The following is a 15,769-nucleotide window of genomic DNA, read 5'->3' as shown; positions in this document are numbered from 1 at the left end:
CACTGTGTTTGGAAATAAAAATATGCAATAGTAACAACTAGTCTATGTTATTTTTAACTTCATTAAAAACTTCACCATTCATGGTGTCCTTATTTCATGGGCAAAGATTGGCGAGAGCAGAGAGTAAGCAGAAATGAAAAGAGAACTTTTAAAAGGCTCATACATTTTCATTTCAGCACTTATACACATTTTTTCCCCAATAACCTCTCCTTTTGCTCTGCTAGAATGTGCTAGGATGTTGTGTATGCCTGCATAAGAACAACCAGGACCACACGTACTCTGAGACAGCTTTGCTGTGGCAGAGTGAAGAGTTCCAGCCACATCTGCAGTGTGTAACACAAGTTACACCAGGATCTTTCCTTTTCTATTCCTTTTACCACTTGCATTGGAGTCACTGAGTACAACTGCACTTAGGCTCCTGCAACTGCACCTGTAGAAAAGTGGAACATTTGTGGGAAAAATTAATGTTTCTGTGTTCTTGTATAATTTACAACGAGTAGATAATATATGACACAGAGTATCTTCTTAATTTTTTTTTTTTTTGGTGATGGTTCTGTCATCTAACAGATTACATCTTTTTTTTTTTCCTTATATTACTTCCACCTGATTCTGTTTATGAAGTCATTCTGAAAGCAGGAAGCATCTGCTGAGAAACAAGCTTAATCCTTACAGTACATATAAAAGTTTTCTAAAATTGCATTTCTGTTCAAACTCCAAGGTCTCGTTTACTTACCTTGAAAACAGATTTTTATTTCTGAGGTAATTTTTACATACTGACAAGGTTTTTGGCATCAGTTTACACAGCTTGGTTGATTTCAGAGCAGCTGTATGAATTACACACCAGGAAAGTACGTGGCATTACAGCTGCTTTTTTTTGTTTGGTTTTACAGTGGCAGAAAGACCTTGGATATTATACCAAAAATAGCTTCTCAGATTTTTCACAGAAAAACATGTGACATCTTGCACTGGCAACCCTGGGCAAAACTTCTGATCTCCTGTGAGTTTGATTATCACTGCGTCTTTCACAATGCGTGGGCAGCTTGCACTGCAAGTGACCTTCATACAAGGCCTCTGTGCTGTCTAAACACATTTTGTGGAGTAGAATAATCAGCAGTGAGTAAGCCAAATGTGATTTTAAGCCTCTACTTTCTCTTACAAGCAGCTACGTGACAGAAATGTGCCCTGGGAAGCTCTTGAGGAGAGGTTGTGTGACACAGCCACACCTGAAATGAAAGAGCCCACAAAGGAAGTGGGCTGGGAACCTTCACAAATGTCAGCCAGAGCTACAAAGGAGGCAGAAGCAACGTGCCAGGAACAAAAAACTAACAGAACAAAGGTGCGTGTTCCATTGAAGCAATTGTTATAAGGCAATTATAATGGCTGTATATTGGGTCAGACACATGGACTTTTCTTCTTTACTACAGAAAACAGAGTTTTTAAGGATTGAAAGAGGAAGAATAAAATATGTTTCACCATGAGCAACATGTAAATATTACAATGTTTAATAGGTTGGGTATCCTGAAATTGTGTTTTATCAGCATCATAGCAGTTACTGCAATAGAACAGGTTGTGGCTACTTTGTATTTCTTCATTCTGATTTCTCTGTTTTGTATCTATGCTATAGGTACTCCATGGCTTATAGCAGATGCTGTGGCACTGTCATTTATAGAGGGTAATTAACACATCATTTACAATTGACTAGATTTAGGACCCAAGTATTAAACCACTGATTTCAGTATTTGGATATAATAGTTTCATATTTGAAGAGTGTAAGGAGTTTACAATTTTTTAACATGCCAAGTACTAAACTTGAATTTTATAAATTGATTAAAAACTATGAATAGAGGGTTCTTGTATAATTCTGTTCATTTATTAACCAGTACTTTAATACTTAAATATTTGTTTATTTAAATTTTTTGTTCTAGAACTACATACCAATATGCTGGAAACATTCATTGACTGTTGATCTTTAGGTATAAGGAGCATTTCCATATATATTCTTTCATTTTTGTGATTATGTCTTTTTAGGATAATGACGAATACAAATTCCATTATGTGGCTAAAATACTATACTAGCTTAATAAATGAACAGAAAGTGTATTTTTGGGTAATGCAATTTTATTCCCAACATATGGCCCTGTAAGAACCTCTATAGAAAGATCTATTGCAGATATCACAAGTGAACAACATATTTATTATTACTGTAATATGCAAATACCATTGCTTTTGACAAAAGACAAAATGAAGATCCATGTATGAAGGATGCATATCTTTCAAAAAAAAAAAAAAAAAAAGCTCAGATCAAATGAGCCATCAGCAGCATTCCCACCAAGACATTGAACCTGTAACAAAGAACTGTGAAAATTTACGTGCACATTTTCTCCAATAACAAAAGCTGATTTTAAGAAGTTACTGACTGTGTGTTCACACCGTGTGTTGCAGTTCAGTGTCACCTCAGTTGTCTTATGTGAATTTTAAAGGCCATACATAACTAACCTATAAGATTGCACTGATGTAAATCTTAAAGTAATTCAGGGTTTCTTAAGGTTTTATTTTTTAACTTGGCTCAGTGATCTTTAAGGAATACTTTAAAATATGTCCCTGACAAGAGTTGTAGAAGTGCAACACTAAGAAGCTGGTGAATTGCAATATAGAACAATACACATTCAGAACTTTTTGTTAACCAACCTTGCAGCTATAAAGAAGATAAGGATATTGAGATTGTTGTGTACTGAACTGTTTCCCAATAGTTCTTCAATACAATTGAATAGTTTCAATTGCTTTTTAAGGAATTCCAGCAGCATGTAGAAATATATAACTAAGAACCTGATTAGTCATGCAAACAACTTTCATAAAGCTAAGAGTAGGAAAACTTACAGTGGTTCTTATTTGATAGGAAAATTAACATCAGACTCACCTCTCAAAGCTGAAAAAAATATGCCTTCAACCACCATACATCACCTTCTGCACTGGTTACCAGACCCTTAATGTTAAGAAAATGTATTTTAATATTTTAAATGCTCTTTAGCTATTCCATGCTCTGCAGTATCTAATTTTCTAGAGAATAAATGTCTCAAACATGATGAGTCTTAGTCAGTTCATGGTACATTACAAGCAGCAACATGACTGCTCATATGTAACAAAGTTGGTGAACAATTAAATTATAGCAAAATTTAGTGTGCTGTAGTAGAGTTCACTCCCATGTAAAGAGTCAGTGGCAATTTTATTAAATTCTTCAATAACTCTAATTAGGCAAAGGGGCCAAAGAACTCAAACTGTTTCTGGAAACATTTTCCAGTCACAATGATATTTGCCATATGTTTCCTGTTTCTTCATTTATAGGTGTTTTGCTTCAGGTGCATTAAGTGTCACAGCCTTTAAAATGCAGCCTATGTATTGAGGATGGGTACTTTAGATGCAGTTGATACTTTAAAAATACAAAATTAAAAATCATTGAAGTAGAATCACAGAATATACTAGGTTGGGAGGGACCTGTTGAGTCCAACTGAATCATTTTAGAAATATATTAGAACCTTTCTTCAGATTTGCATCACAGAAATAGTAATTTTAGTACACTGAATTAATGGAATTATTATAGTAGCATTTCAACAGTACTTGAGTGGCCAGGCAAGAAATACAATCATTTTCTAATACCCAGTAACTAATCTTTCATCGGATTGAATACACAGTAAAAAGGACTTTTGTAAATCATTCATGTCCTCACCAAATTCTCTCACAAGACTAGTGTAAATCAGAGTAACTGCACTGCAGTCAGTGGATTTTCACCAATGGTTAATGGTGAAATATTAAAAGAGAAGCAAGGGTAAGTATTCTTAGCATTGTTCTAATATTGACATACTAGCAGTGTGCTTTTAATCTCTGTATTTGGTAGCTCTAAAGTAAAAAATATCTTAACCAATTTTAAAAGCACATTTCCAATAATTTATAAGCCTTATGGAGAACATTTGCTTTTCACTTAAGTGCAGTGCAGCTAAATGTGGTTGGTTCTGTAAGAAAAACATCTTCATACTGTCACACAAGAGAAACACAAAACCAAAAAATGTTCTGTAAAAAAGTTCTGGAATTTGTTCTATACTTGTGCTTCTTCTGTAGATTTTTCTCTTGACTGTTTCTTTTGAATACAAGGTTGTATAAGTAAAAATATTATTCCCACCATGTATAGCAATCCAGCTATGTAAAAAGAAAAATCGTATTTTTGTGTGATGTCATAGATCCAACCTGGAAAATAAAGACAGAACATATTTGTTACAAAGTTTGCCAAAAAGGTACATTTCATGAGAAAATTCAAAAAATACTTCACATTTCTTTCATGACATTTCTGTCAAATCCACAGATACTTTGTGGAAAAACAATATTTTTCAAATATGTAATCACAGGTTTGATTTTAAAATTTTGTAATCCCAAACCAATTAGTTCCTCCTCCCTATCAGTGTCTCTGTAGAATGCCCAATACTGGGTATTTCAAATGCTGTGCCTTGTGCAAGCAAACACGTTCCCCAGAGCTGTCTCCAAGCCTCACATACCAATAGAAGACTGTTCAAGAAATACAATCTCAATATTTCAATGACTCTCATTCCAGCCTCAATTCCTTTGCAAAAACACAATAAAGTTATTTCTTCATCAAAGTTACTTATTCATTACTTTGGGAAGGTTTGAGAATCCAAATAAGCAAAACTCCCTCCCTCCATGCTTGCTGCATTGCGATGTACCCACAAGATCAGAAGCTCTCTTTACATCAGCTACCTGCGTCCAGTTTGCTTCTTAACCAAAGACCAAATTCAGAGACAGGTTTAGCACAGACTGGGAGGTGCTGAGGGAGTGTGGCAGAGTAAAACACTGCTGCTTTCAAAGGGCACTGAGAGAGCTTTCTTCTCACTCGTGTCGCTCACCCAGTGGTGGGGAGAGAAGGGGCTCTCGCTTTCCTGGGCTGCTCGTGCTGCTGCTGGCTTCCCTTCAGCCTAGAGCTGTCCCTGGCTGACTAAGGCAATGACTCCCGAGATTTCTCACAGCTTTCTTCTCAGCAGCACATCTGCAAAAGAGAGCTGGAGTCTGACATAGTACTGACAATCAGTACCTGTATCTCTTCTGTATTCCCCCACCTCTGTCTATGAGGAAATTTGTAAGGAATGTCTGTTTAAACCTAAGTAACTCTAGGGATAGCATACGTACACTTCTCCCTTCTGCTGGGGATGGCAGAGGTTATGAGCTGTAAATCTGCACAATGTAAAGCTCAATGTTATGTCCATTCTGGAGCAGCTGTGATTTTGTTAACTACACATGCTCATAGCATAAGAATGTTTAATAATACAAAGAGTCACAAGGCCACTACACATACATCTGTTGGTTAGCAATTTGAACTTTTTACCTGCAAAGGGTGGTCCAAACAAAGCAGATATTCCATTGGCACAAATGATGATGCCATAGGCATTTGCAAGGTGTTTAGTTCCAACTAAATCTTCAGTCACAACAGGCATTAGAGAAAAATAGCCACTAGAAAATCCTATTAGAGCACAAACCACAGCCAGGCCAATATATGTCTGCATTAGTGGCAAAATAAGGATGCAGGTGACTAGGGTAAAGTTAGCCATGAGGAAGACATTCCATGTGCTGATGCATGGCAGATCAGAGATGATTCCAAGGATCACTTTACCAAAAATATGAAGAATGGCTATAATGGATGTCAAAGGAAATACATTGTCCTGCCTAGATAAGTTGTACTGCTTGACTATTTCTGGAAGGTGAATAAAGGGAATGACAAAGCTGCTATAGGCAAACAAAGCCCAAATGATAAAGGCCACGAATACTCTATTGGTAAACAGTGATGCAGCTCCAAAGTAGCTGGAGTACCAGAGAGCAAAGCCCTTCCTGACTGTAACTGTCAGCTGGCTCACTGTCTTAAAGAGGCGTAGTCCAAACATGCTCCTTCCACCTCCAGATTTACCTCCAATTTCTATGTGTTGCACACTGCCAAGCACTTCTTCATTTGCTACCTCTTCTTTTTTCTCTGGTTCCTCACCAAGGACTCCATTAGATTTTATAGTCTCTGTAGAGTGGGACAGAGCTTTGGCCCGATTTTCTTCGCTGTCATTTCTCACCACATATTTTTCACGGAATTCTTTGAGAGAGAGTGGTCTCATGAGTGCCCCACAGACACAAAGGTTCAGGGAGATGGCCCCCTGGATGAACATGGCATTCCTCCACCCAAATTCAGTGCAGAGGTACTTCAGTAAGGCAGTCATTAGGAAAGCTCCAAACCCCGTTCCTGTGGTACTGAGCCCTTGTGCAAGTGCTCTTCTGTTCTGAAAATATTGCCCTACCATGACCACTGCAGGCAGATAAACCATGCCACTTCCAATACCTATAAAAACAAAAATTAAATAAATCTGAACTGTTTGCCAACAATGTAAAATTGCAGTGAAAAAAAAAAATCAGTTTTATTCCTAACTTTTGTGTAAGCATAGTAGTAAAACCAATAATAGATATTCAATTCCGATGTTAGCTTTCATTGCTGTCTCGTAGTGTTTTCCAAAATCTGCAACAGTCATTCCAGAGAGAATGCAATACTGATATTTATTGCCAGAAAAACTAAACACAGGGAATATAAAACCTTTATCTCAGGTCAGCATGACAACACTGAAAGTTACAAATGTCCCACAACCAACCAGTGACAGTTACTATGGGGACAAACATAGACACAGCCTATTTTGAAATATCTGCAATTATAATACCCACATCTGATGGTATCAGTGACCAGAACTGCTTAGTGAGCACATCTTGTTGCTTCCACCTAAGTTCCCCAGCAATGAAGATTCTCACTGAGTTCCTGTCCTTGATCAGTAACTGAGCCACAGTGACCATGACATGTATTTGAGGAGTCAGCACGTGGGGTTAGTGCACTGGTGGGACCTCAGGTGGCTTCCAGGTTGGTTCTCTTTGGGCAGTCCAGGGAGGGCCACACAGTAACTGCTCAGTCTTACAAGGCAGATCTCTAATTCTGTTGAAAACCCCTCACCTGTAGTTAAAAGCCAGGCTGGGCATTCATGGCATGTACTTCAAGCAGAAAGTGATGAATTGTGCAAATATCATTAGAGGTAACAGTTCACCACTTTTTCTCACAGCAAATTCTTCATAGAGGGATTTGGATTGGAACAGGAACATGCAGAAGATGCTTCCCAACTCACTGTGATTGTAATTCAGAAGTGTTCTGTGACTTAGAAGTTTTCCTAAATAGGTGCTAACGTAGCTGCATGCAGCTACAGCATGATCTAGCTGCAGCTAGGCCAAGGAAAGCCGAGATTCCAAAAAAGCCTGAAAAAAAGCCCTTCAACATCACAATAGTGACCCCAGCCAGAGCTGACCCATTTTGTTTTTTAGAAGTATTTCTTTCTTTCCTAGGCAAATACACAATTGGGCTTTTATTTTTGGGCTTTTTTTTTCCCAAGAAACATTGCTAGAAACTGAGCATTCAGGCACTAAGGGTCTGTTGGTTTTGAAGGAAGATGCCTAAACCAACATCATTTTGTGTTTTTATTGGGCTCTTACACATATCAAAAGGTTTCCTACATATCTAATTTCATTAAAAAGACAAAACATTACTTCAGTCACTTTGATTTTAAGAATTGTAGCGATATTAGTTGCTCTAAGTGGTTGTTGGTGCAATATGAATAACCATTATTAGAAACTGCATATGAAATACAGCCCCATGCATTATTCTAAGTGAGGCTGGGATAAAGTTAATTTACTTCCTAGCAGCTCATCTGGTGCTGTGTTTTGGATTTGTGACCCAATCCCTGCTGCTAACACAGGCATGGTTTAGCTGTTGTTGGACACTGCTTACACAGCATCAAGGCCTTTTCTGTTTCTCACCCTCTGTGAGTGGCAGAGCACCAGAAGCTGGGAGGGGATGCAGTGGAACAGGGGACCCCAGCTGACTGAAGGGACATCCCATACCACGAGATGTTGGACTCAGCAATAAAACTGGGGGAAGTGAGGAGGAAGGGAGGGCACTTGGAGCTGTGGCAATGCCTTCCCAGATAATAGTTACACATGACCAAGCCCTGCTTTACTGGAAACAGCTGCCTGCCTGCCTGCCTGCCTGCCCGTGGGAAGTAGTGAATTAATTCCTTATCTTTGTTTTGCTTGTGCATTCAGCTTTTGCTTTATCTACTAAACTATCTTATTTTTACCTTTCTGATTCTCTCCCCATGCCACTGTGGGAGAGTGAGTGAGCAGCTCTGTGCAGCTCAGCTGCCTACCAGCTGTAACCCACTTCAACCTTTAAAATGGGTTTTGAAGCAGTGCTGAATTATCATAATCCAGTATTTTATTAATGTGGCGCAACTTCTGGAGAAAACATTTGTTATTCTTTCCTGCAACAGGGAGAGGAGTTAGCTAGATATGAAATTAATCTTTAAATTTTACTTGTCAGAGTTTGGGTTACAGTTACTCTCCTAATTAAAAATGTCCTCTAATGAATTCACTTGGGTGAAACTGATAGAAATGGAATCAAAAATAATTGAAAGAACCTTCAAACATTAGTGCAGCTCTCACCAGCTATCACTCCAAAGGTGAGGAAGAGGTAGTGCACATTTGAGGCATAGGCACTCAGTATCCAGCCCAGGGCATTCAGGATCCCTCCAATTATGGCTGTTGTGCGGCACCCACACATGCTGATGAATAAACCAATAAAAGGACCTGTTAAAAAACATGGAAGAAATTATAAATTATTTATTTAATTCTTTATGCTCTAATAATTTTTCACCTTAAGTTTCTTAATGTTTTTAAAAAATGTTAAAACATCAGGCAACTTGTGCAAGTCAGTTTATTTTTCATATTGTTTCTTAAAATCATGGAAAGAGAAATACAACCAACTGATTAAATACTTAGCAAGTACTTGCAATACCTACAATCAAAGTTGCACCATGAAGAAGGAGCAGTTTAAAGAGAGGAATAAGCTGAAACTCTTGTTCCCTGTGCTGATGCCGTATGAGTGCAAGACTTTTTCACAAGTAACCAGAATTTAAGCATTTTATCTTGTTTTCAGTAGGATAATTTAGGCAGATATAAACATAACTTTTTTCAGTCTTCATTTAAGGAGTCATACTTTTGTATATACATATACACACAAATGTTTCCTCCAGATACTATTTTGGGTTGATCCAACTACAACTAAAAAAATACATTTTCATTCAGCTGCCAAACTGAAATAGAAACTGTGTGAATTCAACATTTTCTCCTCACAGATGCAGCATGGGGAGGACTCCAAGCTTCACAGATCATGTTTTCTTAATTCTAATTGGACCTGGAAGTCACAGCCTTCCTTTTCTGCTCATGCAGACTCCTGGGCTGTCTTCCCTGTCATCTTCCCTGTTATTCCCTTTCTCCATCTACATTGTAAAATTTGTCCTGGTGACTTTAAAAGGTCAGCTTGGGTCAACCATAAGAAATTACTTTAGGGATGAACAGCAAACATATTCTAAAAATATATCTAATTTTAAAATAGGTGATGCTGGCACATACCTACAATAAGTGTGATGCCCATGCTGAGGGAGCTAATCCATGCTGTTAAGCCACGACTTTGATTAAACTCTTCAAGCCATTCCATGTTGAGTATTCCAAGGGCCATTTGGGAACCCATGATGAGTATGTGCACCAGGAAAGAGGAAAGTACAATCATCCAAGCCCATCCTCCATCAATGTTTGGATTAGGTTTAACTGGCTTACTTCCAACTTTGGAGTCATCTCCAAAATCATAGCCAATATCCTCTCGACTAGCATACATTTTCTCCACAGTATTCTGAAGCAAATGCAGTAAATACCTAAAAATACATACAAAATATTCAGGTTTTGTGGTTTGGCTATGGTGAATGCCATAAATCACTATTGTATTTCACCACTGTAGTTAGTGCAGTTGTAGTGAATACTGTGACTTCATTGTTCAAATGTAAAATGCTTAGGAAATTGTCCAATTAATTTATTTCTTTTTTCATGTAACTTGTTATCATGGTTGTCTATGCAGGAGTATTTACAGGCTGACAGTAGGCTGCATTATTTCCATCACTATATATTTTACTTACTTTTAGGTGGCTCACTCTTCATGGGTTGACTGTGGTCACAAAAAAGATTGGTCTTTCTCTGTATATTACTTCTCTGTGTCACCTTCTGCTGTCCCAGTAAGATGATGTGCCTTTGTGTTCAAGTTCATAAAGCTTGGAGTAAAGAAGCAGCAGGCAGATGAAGTTGCCACATCTTTTCAGAGGAAACCAGTATGGGGATGTATTTCTTCCTTAGCAGTGGAAGAACAAGAATGAAGACAGCAAAAGATAAGGAATTCAGATTCTTAATTTTCAAAATGTTTTGCTTACATAAATCACAACGAAGCAATTGTTGCTGCCTGTCTTTTTAATAGAGTCAACATAACAAGAGTTTGCTATTATGTGTTCAGTTTCCATAGTATTAATCCTTATAACCCTACTAAAAACAAAGAATTCTTCCAAATTGATGTCAATGCCTATCAGAATCAAACTGAGTGGTGGAGTTACATGCATAGGTGTACATAGGATCAGGTCACAGTAGCTTAATTTGATTACTTTGCTTTATTCTATTGTTACTCCAAGTAAAGATTGCAACACAAGGTGAAAATAATTTCAAAACCTCTTTTAATTGATTAACAGTCAAGGTGCATAATCCAGTCTTCCCTCCATTTGATTTCTGCAGCAACAGATTCAAATCTTACTCAACTGTGGAGCACCACATAGGTTTCCATGGAGACTAGAAATGCAATGATACAAATTACCAGAGATGGTAATTTTTTGTCTTCTTTTCTTCTCCAGAGAAATAAAAAAAAACCATCAGCTTCACGACAGTGGAAAGGGAAAAAAGTTATCAAAAATTGTTTTTAAAAGCTCCTTATGTCTCCTGTGAGCTCTCAGAAGGTGTGCCTCTGGGCTGGCTCCTCACTGCTGCAAACAGTCAGTGAACAGACAAACTCAGATTCTGTACCAACTCAAAATTTGTCTTTAAATACTTGAGTACATTTTGTTTCTCAAGTTACTGCCTTTCCAAACTGTTTTATTTTTTTCTTATTGCTAGATAAACACACAGAGAAGGCACTGGGGCTTTCCACAGTAATCCATAGCTGGAATCAGAGCTGGGCAGTCCCAGACACCAGTGAACACCTGTTGATACATGCAGCCTCTCCAGCCTGGCTGCTGCCTAAGCTCCCTTTTTACTCCAGTCACACCTGACCCTTCCTGGCAGTGCAGGTAATCGTGTGTAACTAGGGGCAGCTTGAGCATGTAGGTTCTGAGAGCACACTGATCTGCCTCATTAGTGAGCTGCAGGTAAAATATGTTGCTCTCTTGGTAGCAAATCTTTCCCAGATGGATATTCTATAGTGACTAAGTTGTCATTAGCCCTAACTTGGCCATTGGAGGTACTGGTGACGACACAGTGAGGAAGAACGAGAACTGTGCACATTTAACACTTGCTGCACAGACAGATAAGCTGGGATCAATTGATGAGTTGCCAGTGGAAATGGATACTGAAATGCCTTCCAGGCTGTTCCTTTCCAAACTGGGAAACAGAGAATGGGGATAGTGCTCAGAGGTCCTTCTAGAGGTCCTGCAGGGTATTTGAGGGAGGACGAGCAGCAGGGGAACAAGTCAGAGCCATGCAGTGGTACAGACTGGTTTTATGACCATAAAAGGACAGCCTGGTCACAATTATTAAATTATTTTATTAATTAAATTAAAGAAGACAGCCTTAGTCATAATTATACCTCACCCTTCCTCTGCAAAAGATAGGTCTTAAAGAAGACATCTCAGCCCTTTCCTAATAACGTACTGGGAGCCAGATCCTCTGTTGCTGTAGGCTACAGGACTACTTACAGAGGATTCAGCCCACTCACAAGGCAGAGAGAGACTAGGTGCAAAAAGGTGATAAACACAGTGGATAATCATGAGAATGGGAAATAATGAGAAGAGGCAGAATGAAGGAAAATCGCAAGCTGTTGCACATGCTCTGCATAAGATTGATGAAAATGTATGAGGGATATTACAGTGCATCTTAGATAATGGAATACAACATTATGTAACTGAAGATTCAGAGTCAAGATTAAATGTAAAGCCTCACCTTTCTCTCTTATACTTTTGACTGGTTTTGTGCACACCTGAATCCTGATACTGGATACAAAAAAATCTTCTTTGGACCAGAAATAGGCAGATCTTTTATATATTTTGAATTATTTGAAGAAAAATAATTTATATTGATCTGCAAAGTTATGACACTCCTCTTTGCAGTCTTGCTGACAGAACTGGCTTAGATTGAGTAGATGCAACTTAATATCATGCTTGTATCAACCCCCACAAATCTTCAGAAAATGCATATATTTTCCATTTGAACTGAATTCTTGCTTATTATTACTTTCATACTTTTCACTAAGGTGACAAGTTCAGAGTGAATACACTCAAAAGCAGAGGAGGTAATCTCCAATAGCTGCACAAACTCAGTTTCTGGATAAAGCAAGGATTGGATGCCTGGATCCCTTCCCCAGGACAGTCTGATCATCCCATGGCCTGTTGCAGCTGGGAGAAAGGCACATACCTGCCTTCAACCTTCTTCCCACACAGCACTGCCAAGAACAGGCTCATGGAAGGCAGAGGAGCCAAATGAACTCTTTGCAATTGTGAAATCCTAGAGAAACTATAGTGAAAATGACAGCACCTGATGAAGACAGCCAGTTTCCCCAACAAGCAATGCAGGGAAGACCCACTCACAATAACAGTGTTTGAATACAGCCCCTCAGGAAGAATTTCATTTAAAGGCAGGGAAATCTGGATTCTTATTTGGTCACCTGTAAAAGAATTAGATTATTTTTTCCCTAGAAAAGCTTTTTGGACTAAATGCACATAAAATATGCAGAGGTCTTAGAAAAATGGCCCAAGCATTAGTGCCTGTGAAGATGCTGAGCTTTTCTGAAAACCTGACTCATGAGCTATTTTAGGTGCTGTAAATGCAGGTGCTGTAATAAGACCTAAGTTAGCAGCAAAACACCCAAGTTCTATGTACCACAGTGGAGCTATGGCTCTCTAACTTTTAGTTCAACTAGATCACTGAAAAACATCTGCTCTTGCTATAAAAAGTCCATATGATGAATAATTTACATATATTTGGTCAACTACCTCCAGCATTTGACTGCCTCAGCGTTAAAAATTATAGAATAAAATTGTACTTTAAAGACTGTTCCAATGGATAACTCATAAATGCACTATAACTAGTAATGAGGTTTACTTTGTAATATTCCCAGTAATCATGCCACACATAATTATTTGGTTGCTGAAGGCATACAGAGGAAACATTGCTAAAAACATGGTTTATTTTGCTTGTCATGTGTTTCTGCAGTCTGACTTCACCTTGCTAACATGCCGAGCACTTCAGCTGTCAGCAGCTTTACTGAGATGTGGACAGCGGCCACCTCTGCCAGTCAGAGTCCCATCAGAGTCCCATGCATAAAAATGCATGCCCAGAAAGGAACACAAAATCAGGGAAATTAAATGTTTAAAAGGATAAACTAATTGCCAGGGTCACAAGTTTGCATAAAGTCGGCAGCAGTTCCGTTTCCAGAGCGGGGGTGCTGCCCTGCTGCCCCTCCCTGAAGGATGTTTCTAAACCATGCTCAGGCGGCCTCCCCGGAGACCCCTCGGTGCTGCTGTGCCCCGGTGTGACCCACGCGCGGTGCCCCATCCCCGGGCACAGCAGGAATGGCTCAGCTAGCGGACACTTTTCTCCCCTGGGTCCCATGGGCGTGGGCAGCTTGCATCAGGTGTGCACCTCTCTTTTGTACAGGCTCACAGCCTGTTTCGGGAACAGCCCGAAGGCAGGGGATGTACTTTTTTCTCCGAAGAGAACAGCTTTGGGAGCTTCACACGCGACGACTTCCCAGGACTCCGGTTCACCTGTGCGAAGCAGAGCCAGGGCGGGAACGGCCGCCACCGCCCGGGCCGCGGGGCTGCCACAAGGACAGCTCAGCAGCGGCCGTCGTGCAGCCCGGGGCCGGGGCGGGGGCGCGGGCTCGGGCCGCGGGGGCTGCGGCGGGGCTGGGCGGCGGGGGCGGCGTTCTGGAGGCGGCGCGGCCGCGGCACCGCCCGCCGAGCACAAAGGATGACCGCGAGTTACCCCGCTGCGGCAGCCGCGCTCCTGGTCCTCCGCACCTACCAGGGACCGCCGCCCCCGGCCCCGAGAGCCCCGCGCCGGGACAGCCCGGGATAGCCCCGCACAGCCCAGCCCCGCACAGCCCAGCCCAGCGCGCCTCTGCCGCAGGCGGCGTGGCCGCTCCGCGTTCCCCTCCCGCTCCGGTGCCGCTGCCGTGTGGTGGCTCCCGGCTCCTCCCGAGGTACTCACCGCGTCGAGCTCCGCCAACGCCGCCGTCCCTGAGCGCCTCGGCACCGAGTCCCGCTGTCAGCCCAACCCGCGGCGCTGCTCCGCGCCCCGGGACCACGGAGGCTGCTGCGGGCTCCGGAGTCCACCTGCGCCCGGCTCCGCTCAGCGCCCGCGCCGGCTCAGCCTCGCCCGTGCTCACCGCCCTGGGGCTTATTTTCCATAAGAGTGCGGCACCGGTCTGGGGCCTCCTGCTCCCCAGGCAGCACGTCCTCTGCACCGCCTTGTCTCCATTCTCTGCAATTTCAAATCTCCACGCTCTTTCATTCCTGCGATACCGGCTAATTCTGGTTTGGCAGAGCAGATTTGCAATCCTCTCACATGCACACTCTTGTGGCTGAACGAAGTTTATAGCTGCACAGGTTATGGCCGGAAATTTACATCCCAGAGAGCTGGAGGATATGATCCAATAAAATCAGCCAGTATCGAGATTTTTAACAGCCGTTGAATATGTTTATTTCAGAGTGGCTGGTTGAACTTATGAATCCAAACCACCCTGACAATGCAGCTTGGGAAGTTTCACTGTATGGTACCTTATTTGCACTATAAATAAATTTCAAAAATATGCTACCCTTAGGAGAAGAGCTGCAAAAATAAATTACTTTTTGAGACCAGTATCCGCTCCTCCGTTGGATCTTTCTAAGTAACCTGACTAATGAGGTTTACATTCTGCAATTAGCTGCTCTATTTGCAGTGAATATACCCAGGCTAAGGTGCCCATATGCCACCACACATAACTTTCATTCTCAGAGATTCTTGATGTCCTAGCAGTGCACTGAGTAGTATAAATGAAGGCTGTTCAAGAAGACATAAGAAGTATTCTTGAGAGGAGACAAAATGAGGAGAGGCCAACAGGAATGTTTTGTGTTACACATACTGCCGCGTTTTCTGTGCAAAACGTGGCACAGAATCTGTTAGAGAAGAAATGGTCAGAAGATGGTTAAAAATATTAATTTGGGGCTTTTAAAATATTTTTTCTGCATTTTTGCTTGACTCTCCTCCATCTACTGAAAAATGCAAGTCTGATCTGTTTCTTTCATTTGAAAATGTGCTGATGCTGTTTATGGATCTAATTTATCAAATATATCAATATGAAACACTTCTATCTGGGCTGGGCTCAAGTGTGTGGCAGATTATGAACAATTGCTAGAGCTTCAGTCTTTAGATAAAACTTACACTGCTTAGCATTGTAGTCTTCAAAAAGAAACCCTTTTGCAGAATAAATAACTAGATTAGTGTCAGAGACTTGTGATTAGGTTTATTTATGTCTCCTTCATAAACAAAACTAGATTTCCATTTTAAAAGACTGTGA

The 15,769-nt window shown here is 40.6% G+C and overlaps 1 protein-coding gene across 2 annotated transcripts; it reads right to left on the bottom strand.

Moving 5' to 3' along the window:
* Positions 1 to 1,486: 1,486 nt before the first annotated feature.
* Positions 1,487 to 14,802, bottom strand: SLC16A14 (solute carrier family 16 member 14). Of its 2 annotated transcripts, XR_003944744.2 has the most exons (7): positions 14,422 to 14,802; positions 10,098 to 10,306; positions 9,541 to 9,839; positions 8,572 to 8,715; positions 5,387 to 6,379; positions 4,911 to 5,050; positions 4,094 to 4,239 (listed from the first exon to the last, which is right to left on the bottom strand). XR_003944744.2 is itself a non-coding variant. In XM_030227210.2 (6 exons), exons 3-6 carry the CDS (start codon positions 9,800 to 9,802, stop codon positions 4,091 to 4,093), a joined length of 1,548 nt encoding a protein of 515 aa, XP_030083070.1. In that variant the 5' UTR covers positions 9,803 to 9,839; positions 10,098 to 10,306; positions 14,422 to 14,802; the 3' UTR covers positions 1,487 to 4,090. The 2 variants fall into 2 exon arrangements, 1 of the variants encoding a protein (XP_030083070.1); XM_030227210.2 differs by lacking the exon at positions 4,911 to 5,050 and having other exon boundaries at positions 1,487 to 4,239.
* Between the last annotated feature and the right edge of the window lie 967 nt (positions 14,803 to 15,769).

The sequence above is a fragment of the Serinus canaria genome, chromosome 9, assembly GCF_022539315.1.
Source record: "Serinus canaria isolate serCan28SL12 chromosome 9, serCan2020, whole genome shotgun sequence".
Taxonomy (NCBI): Eukaryota; Metazoa; Chordata; class Aves; order Passeriformes; family Fringillidae; genus Serinus; species Serinus canaria.
The sequence above is the reverse complement of the archived record's forward strand: the minus strand, read 5'-3'. Positions and strand labels throughout refer to the sequence as shown.